General features: G+C 45.7%; 2 protein-coding genes across 2 annotated transcripts; both read right to left on the bottom strand.

The window, feature by feature from the left end:
- Positions 1-369: 369 nt before the first annotated feature.
- LOC108136108 (alpha-1,3-mannosyl-glycoprotein 4-beta-N-acetylglucosaminyltransferase A) lies at positions 370-1,938 on the bottom strand. Its single transcript, XM_017257086.2, has one exon. It carries the CDS (start codon positions 1,936-1,938, stop codon positions 388-390), a length of 1,551 nt encoding a protein of 516 aa, XP_017112575.1. The 3' UTR covers positions 370-387.
- A 46-nt stretch (positions 1,939-1,984) lies between these two features.
- LOC108136107 (tyrosine-protein phosphatase non-receptor type 23) lies at positions 1,985-10,749 on the bottom strand. Its single transcript, XM_017257085.2, has 10 exons — positions 10,568-10,749; positions 9,101-9,850; positions 6,169-9,036; positions 5,655-6,110; positions 5,052-5,588; positions 3,759-3,887; positions 3,515-3,696; positions 3,261-3,448; positions 2,495-2,614; positions 1,985-2,413 (listed from the first exon to the last, which is right to left on the bottom strand). Exons 1-10 carry the CDS (start codon positions 10,649-10,651, stop codon positions 2,301-2,303), a joined length of 5,427 nt encoding a protein of 1,808 aa, XP_017112574.1. The 5' UTR covers positions 10,652-10,749; the 3' UTR covers positions 1,985-2,300.
- Between the last annotated feature and the right edge of the window lie 311 nt (positions 10,750-11,060).

Raw genomic sequence — 11,060 nt, 5'->3', positions numbered from 1 at the left:
AACGCCTTATCTATCGGTAGAAAAAAATTTTTAAATCGAGCTATTTTTTTTTAGAAGTTATTGAGCTATTAAGTTGTCTGCCGCCGCTCTGCCGCTGCTCTGCCGGCAAAACACTATCCTTTGCTCGTTAGAGAAACAGAACGAAATAATTGTTAGCGGGGGGTATTGTATCGTGCGGGAATATTAAGTTTAAAGTTTGTTAGCTGAGTAAAGAGTATCAAATAGTTTGGAAACTAAAGCGTTCTTTCTTTTTAAGCAAGGGTATGTAAAATAAGCTTGCCATAGCTACCTTTTTTTTATTCAATTTCAAAATTTAATTTTAATTTAATTAATTGAAATTTAATTTTATTGAAAAAATTAATATCCGAAATTCTTCTTGGAGCAAACTTATATAAAGACAAAAAACGCAATCCGTATTAAAAGCGATGGTGATCCCGACTTGCAGCCTTGAGATCCGCTGGAGGCCGAGGCCGAGGCCCAGAGGAATCGACGAAACCAGGTGAGACCTTCGGGTTCCTCCCTGATGTAGTAGTACATGTAGTTGAAGGGCAGCTGGTTGCCATTGGCGTCCGTATTATCCAACCCAAGGACGGTGTGGCTCATAACGAATCCATAGCGCTCGCTGGAGGAGCTATTCGCCTCCAAGGTGGGCGATTCGTTCACCAAATCCACATTGAACTCGGCCAGATTTGTGGCCGTATCCCTGGCATTGCGGATGCGAATCTGCGACTTCTTGTACTGATTCCGTATCAGATACTTCATCATCTCGGGCATCTGAGGCAGATACATCCAAATGAAGGTTTCGCCCATTTCCAGGTGCAGATTATGTTTGAGGAGCGAGTTCCGATGCGATGCCATGAGGTTGAGCGGTTGGCGCAGGTGCTGCATGCGCTGTCTGCCAAGATTGCGATTGAACCGGCCATCCTTTTGGTGCTGCACCTTCTCCGCCAGCGACGACAAGGCACCCATGTGCTGGAACTGCGACTGTGCGGCTCGAATTAGCCGGAATTCGTAGTCCCTCTGGCAGTCCGGATGGGCAAGACTGTCCCAGCGACAGCTCTGCAGGGTCACAAAGCTCTGGAGCAGCCAGTCGATGGGCTGGTCATTGCTGAACAACCGGACGTAGGCCACAAACGATTGCAGAACGGCGGCGGGGAAGAGCTTTCCTATGAATCCCAAGTCGCTGAAACTCATCACCAGCCAGTCGGGCTGGTGGGCAAGCCGAAAGTGGCCATGCAGCAGGACAAACTTCTGGATGTAGTCCATGAAGCCCCTGTTGGCCATCACGTCGTCCTCCAGCTGCAGGTAGTACGCACCCTTCGTTCGGGCATAGGACATGAGGTATATGTAGTCCAGGTTCTGTTTGGTCCGCCATCGAACTCGCAGCGGATCATCGTGCAGTGTGATATGAAGTCTCGAGAAGTTCGGATAGTAATTCAGGGGCGGGGCAATCACGTCGATGAGACCGGCTCGCAAATGCAGCGAATGATTAGCCTGCAGTTCCTTAACTATATGCCTGGCAAACTGCAGCCTGGTCTCGCCCACAAAGATCACAATCAAGGCGTGTTCGCGATCATCGGGTTTCATCCGCCGGATCAAATAGTCCACCGTTTGGAGCACATAATTCCTTTTGGCTCGCAGCACAGTGGGCACTCCGATCACGAACTTGACCCCTGTTCTACCGCCGCTAAATCGATAACGTGGTTTTAGTTCCGGACTGGTGATCACTTGATCCCTGGATTTGTAGTCTGGATTGCGGATGCTTTTCACAAGGGGGCGAGTTGTACGCGCTACTTTGGTCTGGTTTCTTACAGCTCGCGGTTCCAACGGCTGTATATTGGTCATATCCTTTCCAAAATACAGCAGGGCACACAGCAAATAGGTAATCGCAATGAGACCAGAAAGGCAAGATCCCCAACGAATGTTAATCAGCTTCATGATTGGATATCAAGTTGTCTATGCCGACTTTTGGCACAAGGAGTGCTTTGATTTTTAAGATATTTATTATTATTAGGTGATATAAATGTTTGACAATATCCAGTTATGGTTCTTTGATAAATAATGTACTCGTATAGATTAGTTTGAAACGCTTGACAATATCCCATTAACACATCACGGTTCGCTTTGCAATACACTTCTTATAACAGTTGAAAAAGACAATTACGATATAGATTAGAAATACTTTTGTCTTGTCTTAAATTGTTTGCAACAATATCAGATCGTTAGAAATAGGTTTGATTACACATATAGCTTTAGTTTTGTTAGTTTTGTTGCCGCTATTGATTGTTTCGTTCAGTCGTTCATTTCAGCTTCCAGAGTGCATCCAATTCGTTGAGCGGATCCTTGGTCTCCTGCTGATCCTTCGCAGTCACCTGCGGCGCATTTTTCATTTGATATGATGTCATTATGCCACCTGCATGGTCACCAAAGTAAACATAAATTAAAAATAAATGTTTAATGTATATAAAAGTAATATTAGTTTTGAATTGCTTACGTTTGTTAAGCACATTGTGGGCATTGCAAAGTAAAATCTGCATGGACTGTTCCAGAATGGCCGAATCACGCAGAGAATTTTGACGCTGTGCGCAAATGCGCGACCAAACATCAACGATATCTATTATATAAAAGTAAATATTTCATGGTTATTACAGAAATGAATAAAGAATCTTGAAATCAGTCACATTAAATGGGATTGGATTGCATAAATCTCAAATGGCAACATAGCAGTGTAACCCATTAAAAACTGTTTTTTTTAGAAATGTATATTTTCAGATATATTTTACGGTTATTTTTTTTCGAAAATATTAAAAACAAAAATTTACCCAACTGCTGGTATGATTACGGACAATTGAGTATCCGAATTGAATCAAGAATGTTAAAGGTAACTTCTTATACAATGATGTACAAATTTTAAAAACTAAAAAAAATTAACAAATTTCTATACTTCTGAAAAGAAGTCGATTTTTTGGGTGTCCAAAATCGTTCTTTTTTTAATGCCAAATACATCAATGGTATAGTAAATATAATCAACACTTATTTTCAATTTGAGTCGATCTGTAAATTTCTTGCTAATGAATTTAAAGTTTCAAGGTAGCGATTTATTTCTGCTGATATTAGAAAGCTGCCGCTATCACAGGATTTTTTTAATAGTATAAATCGTATGACCATAAAAATAGATTTTTTTAAAGTGTCTCACTGTTACCAGCCCCTAAAATGGTAAAAACTTCTGTGTAAGCTAAGGACTTGTTTCGTATACTCACTGATTAAAATTGGCTGCTTGCTCTGAGTGGCTATAATGGCGCATACACCAATGGCCAACAGTTCGGAGCGCTCTGAGCCCGTTAAACAGTTCATGATGAGCGGCGAGTCGGGGGCGTTAGCTGCCTGGCAGCGCTGTCGATGGGTCTCCAGCGCATTTTGGGCCACTCCCAAAAGTTGAGCGGGTGCCCTATAAAATGTGTATGCCAATTAAATAGGTTAACAATCCTCAGATGATTTAATTTTAGGCACTTACCCCTTGGTCCACTGCTTCAGTTGAAGAAGGGACAAATCCAGGACGGCATCTGCACCATGCATGGATAATTTTAGTTGATACTCGGAGCAGTGACTAAGTGGCTGCACCCTCACACAGGTCACCGTGTAGTCGTCATAGTGAGTGGGCTGGTCCAAGGCCTGCGGCCAGTAGGGATCGAAAAGCTAACAAAAAATGCAGAACAACTTGATTTACAAAGTTGACACACTTCATATAACATCTTTACCTCATTTGTGGTATGCAGACAGACCACAGTACGTGACTTTTCCGACCAGATCATGGACCAGAAATCGTTTATGGTATTCGGCTGCGGTGTCTGAGCGACGATGAAGTTGGGACAGCCGGCACTTAAGTTCTGATTATAATGAAAAATAAAATTGTTAGTAAAGTTGATTAATGAAAGTGATGTGGAAGGAGAACCTCTTTTTGAACAGTATCTTTGGGATCATATACTCCTGAGCAGTGTTGGGAAAGTTACTAGTTTTTTGGATCTAGGTAAGGTACAAGGTATTTGTGAAAATAGGTACTTAGGTAAGGTAAAAGGTACACAAATTGTTATGTATCTAGGTAAGGTAAAAGGTACAAAAAAGGTAAAAAAATACATTTTTTTAATACAATACCATTTTTTTTTAATTTAATCGTTTTGTCCTTGACAAAGTTTCGAAGGAATTGTGATATTGTGTATATGTTGAAACAGTTTTTTTGATCTAGGTTAGGTACAAGATATTTGCGAAAATAAGTACTTGGGTAAGTTAAAGTTACACAATTGGTTATGTATCTAGGTAAGGTAAATGGTACAAAAAAGATAAAAAAAATACATTTTTTTTTACCATTTTTTTTTTTAATTTAATCGTTTTGTTCTTCACGAAGTTGCGGAGAAATTGTGATATTGTGATTATGTTGTAGCAGAAACATGTAACAAGAAACATCTTTTATCTTACATTAAAAATGTTGTGGAATTAATTTTTCCTTAACTTGCTGTGAAATTATTTTTTATTTACATATTGGGGAAAAGAATACGAAATTCAATTTATCAAGCTAATTTGAAAACAAAATTGAATAAAAATATTTTAGTACCTAAATACATATTATATCAAATTTTTAAGATAAATAAAAATCTTTACCTAGGTAAGGTAAAAGGTAGACTCATATTTGTGAAGCTAGGTAAGGTATACGGTATCAAAAAAGAGTACCTAGGTACATATATAGGTACAAGTATTTAGGTACACCCCAACAATGCTCCTGTGGAAATATCTTATTGAATGTTCTAGTGGGTATCAAGCTAATTTGAAAACAAAATTGAATAACATTTTTTCAGTACCTAAATACATATTATAGAAAATTTGTAATATAATTTATTTAATTAATTTAAATTCCTAGGTAAGGTAAAAGGTAGCCTCATATTTATTAACCTAGGTAAGGTATCAAAAAAGTGTACCTAGGTACAAGTATCTAGGTACACCCCAACACTGCTCCTGTGGCATTATCTTTTTAAATGATCTTTTTGGACATATCTCACCTTCATGTAGGCTGCATTGATGTAATCATCTGTCTGCTTGTCCAGCTTAACTCTAGCATGATCGTAGGGCAGACAATCGAGGGATCTGTTTTTCTCCGGGAACAGTTTCGCAATTGTGGTAAATCGCTTGCTGGCACTCGGGTCTTTGTCCAGTTTCTGCTGCAACTCCTGCCACTTGGCACCCAGTTGGGTCTTCCCGTTCAGCATTTTCACGTGCAGATTCTCCAGCAACTTCTCGTAGCTCTCGACCTCCTTTTGGAAATATTTCGTGGTCTTTTCGTCGGTGAATGTTTCGGCTTGGAATGCAAAACTGTTCGAATGCCCATTGGCTGCCGAGGCCTTGGACTGTTTCTCATTGGCGGAATGTGTTAGGGACACCGAGTCCCAGTCGAAATTCTCCAGGGAGCTTAAATCAGAGCAGTTGGAGAGATTGTCCAGACTGGTGCATCTTGGAGCTTGGATCTTGGGTTCAGTTGCAGCTGGAGCGATTTCCTCGGCGGTTGCTGGTGGAATCTCCGGAGATGTGGGAGCAGCGGTCTGAAAGGAATCAACATAACGAATATAATTTACATGTGTAGAGTGATTTTTCTTTTTAACATTTACCTCGACCACACTTTCGGGCTTAACGGGAGCCGACACCTGACTTCCTGGTGGAGTGGGTGTGGCCACCACCTGGGGCTGCAAAACGGGCTGCGGCAACATGGGCGGCGGTACAGCCACGGAGCAGTCAATGTCCAAATCACTCAGCAGATCCACATTGCTGGACACCTTGGGGGCCACGGCCACCACCTCTGCCTTGGGTTCCACTTTAACCGACGCTGTGGAGGAGGCGTACGGCGGTCCACTGGTTGTAGTTTGCGTGTGGGCCGTGCTGGTGGCACCGCTCTGCATGTAAATGGAGCTCGTGGGAGGCTTAGGAGTGGGCTGCTGCGGCTGGGGTGTCTGGCTGCCATGGTAGCCATAAGGAGTTGTATAGTAGTTGGTCGACTCCTTGTCCCCTTCCGCCGCATTGGAGTCCTTAGCTGGCAGACTAGCCTTGGTGTGGGATACGATGGGTGACTGAAAGTAGTACATTGTTATTAAATGCTTGAAAATCGTGTATAAGTGTACTGCTCACATCGAATCCGGTGGCCGTATTGCTGCGTTTGGCGTGCTCCGAGTCTGTGGTGCCCACCGACTGCTGTTTGCCGCTCTGGCTGAACTGGTAGCCCTGAGATCCCTGCGATCCCTTCAGGGAGCTGCTATCCTGCTGATAGCCACTGTTGTACTCGAATACTCCCGTCTGCGGATTGAAACTGTAGCCGGGATGGTTGGAGTAGCTGCTGTAGTTGGCTGAGTGATAGGTAGAGGCGGGAACTGTGGCCTGAGCTGGTGTGGATGCAGGCGTTTGAGCTGGAGCTGGAGCTGGACTCGGCACGGGAGACACTCCAGGAGCTGGAGCTGGAGGTGCATGGGTATCACCGAACTGCTGTGGATACTGCATGGATGGCACAGAGTTCTGTGGCAAAGGCTGGTGCCCTGGAATGGTTTGAGGCGATCCCTGGACGGCCTGCGAGGGATAGAGTGAAGGTTGTTGCGGAGCTGGCTGCTGCTGCTGCTGAGGTGTATAACCCGTCGATTGCTGCTGATATTGCAGGGGTTGTTGTGGTGCCTGGAATTGGCCATATCCTGTGGCCTGCTGCGGTGGCGTCTGTGTGTAACCTGCATTTGGCTGCTGCGGTGTCTGTGGCTGGGTAAATCCAGCAGGTGGTTGGCTTTGAGAGTAACCTGTGACCTGTTGTTGCGGTGTCTGTGACTGGGGATATCCAGTGGACTGCTGTGGCGTATGAGATTGGGAATATCCTGCTGATGGCTGCTGGGGATAAGCCGCAGTCTGAGCTTGGAGATATCCTCCTGGTTGCTGCTGCACCGACTGATTGGGAGCATATGCCATGGCCTGTCCTGTCGGATATCCAGTAGATGCCGGCGGGTAAGACACCTGTTGCGTTTGGTAGCCCTGTCCGGGATAGCCTGCCGTTCCCTGGTACTGATTGGCCATCTGATTGACCACAAACGGGGCCTGGAGGGAGGAGGGCAGCTCGCTGGCATTTGAAACCGGATGGGGATTGCCCGAAGTGGCCACATACAAGGGCTGCTGGATGTTGAATCCCTGAGCAGCTGAACTGGCCGGAGCAGTTCCAGCTGCGGGTGGAGCATAGGTCAGCGGAGGCACTGCTCCACTGGCATACCCGTACTGGCTGTAGCCCGAGTCCGCCGGGTTGTTATCCGGCGCCTGTGCCTGCAGATTCATCTGGGCCATTGCTGCGTGGAGCGTCTGGGAATTGGGCGACGCTTGGGCCTTGTAGGCCGGTGGAGCGATGTGCTGCTGCTGCTGTTGGTACATGGGATTCGTGTAGCCGGCGGCACTGGGATCAAAGTACTGCTGCTGGGTGAGACTGTACGGTGGCGGCGGCTCATTTGGCGGTGCAGTGGCATAGGAGCATGCGGCCTGGGTGGGATTCTCCGAGCCCACCGGCACCGGACGCACTGTGGGCACATAGCCCGGAGTGGCGGGATTCGAGGCATCCGCCATTGCCGCCTTGGCCTTGAGGTAATCCCTCAATTTGGGCGTGCTACTGACCGCTGGCGAAGGTACTGCTTCCGGGATTACTTTACTGACCACCGGCGTGGTGGCCGCCTTGACGCTCTGCATCCTTTGCTGTCGCTCCTCGGACTGCACATCCCTGGCGGATCGAAATCGGGTGAGTAGCTTCTGCACATTGCCGGCCAGCTTCTTGTAGAATTCCAGACCCTTGGCCGACTTGGCCAGCAGATCCTCATACACGTCATAGGAGGCAGCCAAGGAGCTGTAGAAGTGCTCCCGTTTCTGCTTCACATCCTGCAGCGTCTTCAGAACCGGTGCCGCCTTGGCATAGTTTTCAGTTAGAGCTTGCAAAATGTTGGCCTGAGCCACCATGTTTTGGTCCAGGAGTTCGGTTATCTTGTCGTGCTTGCCCAGCTCGGTGGCAAATAGAGCTTGGAGACCCTCCTGACCACCATGGGCAATCACTTTGCCCGTAATATCGTCCTCGTTGATGGCTATCCTTAGATCCGCATGGAATTGGGCTCGCTGGGCCTTCATTTCGTTGACCTTGTTGAGGATGAGCTTCACATCTCTGAAGATTTCGGTGGTATTCAATTCGGAACTTAGTTTGGGCATCAGTTGTTGGATTTCGGGCAACGGTCGGGCCAGGATTTTCAGGTTATTCACATGCAGGCTCATGGCCTTTCTTAGGGTGTTATTGGACTCGCCTGCTCGGGCATGAGCTTCACTGTACTTCTGGAACTCTCGAGTTAACTCCGTAATGTGAGCATTTGGAGTTCGCTGGACGCCGCTCACCGACTGGAATTCCCGCTCCGCCTTGGATTCCGCTTCCAGTATTTGAGAAATCTCGCCGAGATTGGTCTCCACATCGGCCGTAATCTCGGCCAGCTGAGACATGGCCTCCACCAGATCGCTAATGGCAGTCTTGTTGGCATTCAAGGCAGCACAGCGATCGACAATGCCCTGTGGCAACTTGTTGGCCTGTTCCTCGTTGATATTAAGGTTGTCCAGGGTGAGCGAGCTCATGTAGGCCTCCAGTTGGGTGTCCTTCTCCTCCAGCAGGGCTCCATACTTTCGCAGCAGTTTGGCCTTCTCCTCGCTGTACAAAGAACTCGCTTCGTGGGCCTTCATCGGCACCAATCGAGCAAAGATATCTGGTCCCGAGTGCTCCTCGTCGGTCACTTGAAACCCGATGCCGTTGACCAGATTGGCACCTTGGACCGCTGCAATGGTGGAGAGTTCCGGCACCGCTTCGTGGTAAATGAATTCGTTCTCGTTTTTGGCATTCTTGCGCTTGGCCTCCACCACATCAGCGGTGAAGCTCAGGGATTCATTGATCTCCCGCTGATCGGGCAAACCCTTGGACTCTTTGCGCGCCTCCTCCAGTTTGTCCCATGAGGCCTGCAACAGGATTATGGTCAAAATGAGCGCTCTCTTCTATGGTTTATGGATTTTGAGTACCCACCTGATAGAGCGTCACCCGCTCGCCCATCTGACGTTTCTCCTCGGAGTGCTGCCCCTGATAGAGGTACAAGATGCAGGTCAGATAGTTGATCTTGAAGCGCACGTACTTCTTCCACAGCTTGTACACCGAGCTATCGATGACCTGGGCCACCGGACCATCATCTCCTCCGGTTAGCAGGGCAGCCAGGGCGGCTCCATAGTAGACCACAATCTGGGCGGTCACCTTGGCCACGATGTGTGGCTTCCGGTTGTCGATCAGTGACTTCTCCAGTATGCATTCCTGGGCCTGGGCAAAGCACACTTGCTGCTGGAACACCAACAGCTCGTGGGTCATGAAGTCTCCGCCACTGTTCACGTTGGCATAGCGCTCCCTCAGCTCTCCGTAGGCCCAAGCCGCCGCCTGAAAGTGGGTGCAGGCCATCTTCATGCCATCGACATCACCGCGGGTCACCGAAGCTCCGGATTGCGTGTGCGATGCCGCAATGTTGAACAGCACGGCGGCCCGCTCGAATCTCAAGTCGCTGACCTCGTGCACGGCACTGTGATAGAGATCCTTCCACGTGAACGTGAAGATCCCGCGATCGGCCAGCTGGGGAAATCGGTTCTGGAGGGCGTGCAGCTGGCAGTAGTAGCGCTTCATCACCGGTGCCCCATCCTTGGTGGTGTTCATTGCCTGGTTTCGCAGGGTCTCCAGGGCATGCACCTCCTTGGAATAGGCCTCGGGGTCCTCATGATAGAATTCCGCAATGTACTAGAAGCAAATTAAAAGGGTTAAAGTTAGTCGATTTCATTAACAATAAGGTAACGTTTGTACTCCCAAGTTTTGCTCTATATTTGTTTAGAAAATATAAATTATAATTTATAAACTTAAAATTCAACAAATATTTATGCTATTGGCTTTTGCTCTTATTGATTGGCTTAAACATTTCTGTGTTGCTTGCAGTATACAATTTGGAAATACTAGAATTGTATCAATCAATAAAAATTACCTAAGATAGCTTAGTCTTGAGAATTGGATAACCATTAAGAAACGGCAACCAACTTAATAAGCTTTTATTGAAGCGGTAAAATGATAGAATATTTAATAAAAAAATATCTTCTTAAAATTTTAAATCGAATAAAATTTACTCGGCTAAAGTTCCCAATTCAAGTTGAAAATACATGGTTGCAATTGCCTACGAAAGTTTGTTTATAACTCATTGTTTGGCGAGTTGATCAGATGACGGCGATGACTCAGCGACAGACAAAGAGGGCTTAAACGGTGGGGAAAATGGGAAAATGCAGGCAAGCATTGAAAATGCACCTGCTTCGGAGGAGCATTGCAAATTTAACCGAATATTTCTAGAAACAACGCATTTTACACAGATGCCCGATAAGTACAGAAGTTCAACTAATTGGGGCTCCTCTTTGTTTTGCCGACTCTCTTAATTTTCACTCCCCATTTCCCCTCTCTCTTTTTCGTCTTTACCTTTTTCAAAGCCGCAAAGGAGGTTCCTTCGGGACTCGATTTAAGAGCGAACCAGAGCATGTGCAATCGCGGCACCGCCTCCATTTTGTTGCCTTTCTATTTAACAGACAATTTAAGCTAATTACTTGCAATTAATTAACACAAATCAAAACAAAATAACTCGGCTGCAAGAAAAATAATAGAGATGGGGAAACATCAATAGCAACATCGATATCTTGAAACTTGAAGAGTTATCGATGTTTGGCATTAATACTTTGGCATCGGTAACGTGTTGGGGAGATATCGATATATTGGAACTTTTTTTTAAAACCTTGGTAATAACAAAATTTAAAAACAGATAATCTTAAAACAAAGAAAGAAATTAATAAATAAACAAATTGAAATAATAATATTATAACACATACATATTTTACTTTGGAGTCTTGAGCTAAAAATTCAATTATAAACTAATTTTTCAATTTAAATCTCTTGAAATTATAACACTGTCATAATT

Source organism: Drosophila elegans, unplaced genomic scaffold (assembly GCF_018152505.1).
Source record: "Drosophila elegans isolate 14027-0461.03 unplaced genomic scaffold, ASM1815250v1 contig_208, whole genome shotgun sequence".
In the NCBI taxonomy this organism is placed as follows: Eukaryota; Metazoa; Arthropoda; class Insecta; order Diptera; family Drosophilidae; genus Drosophila; species Drosophila elegans.
The sequence above is the reverse complement of the archived record's forward strand: the minus strand, read 5'-3'. Positions and strand labels throughout refer to the sequence as shown.

What these genes read in the sequence shown, in the direction of transcription:
- LOC108136108 (XM_017257086.2), bottom strand. Translation starts at nt 1,938, where the DNA reads ATGAAGCTGATTAACATTCGTTGGGGATCTTGCCTTTCTGGTCTCATT.
- LOC108136107 (XM_017257085.2), bottom strand. Translation starts at nt 10,651, where the DNA reads ATGGAGGCGGTGCCGCGATTGCACATGCTCTGGTTCGCTCTTAAATCG. An exon ending in GTCTGCATACCACAAATGAG is followed by an intron (nt 3,697 to 3,758) that starts GTAAAGATGTTA and finishes ATTTTTTGTTAG; the next exon opens with CTTTTCGATCCCTACTGGCC. An exon ending in CAAGCAGCCAATTTTAATCA is followed by an intron (nt 2,615 to 3,260) that starts GTGAGTATACGA and finishes TTTATATAATAG; the next exon opens with ATATCGTTGATGTTTGGTCG.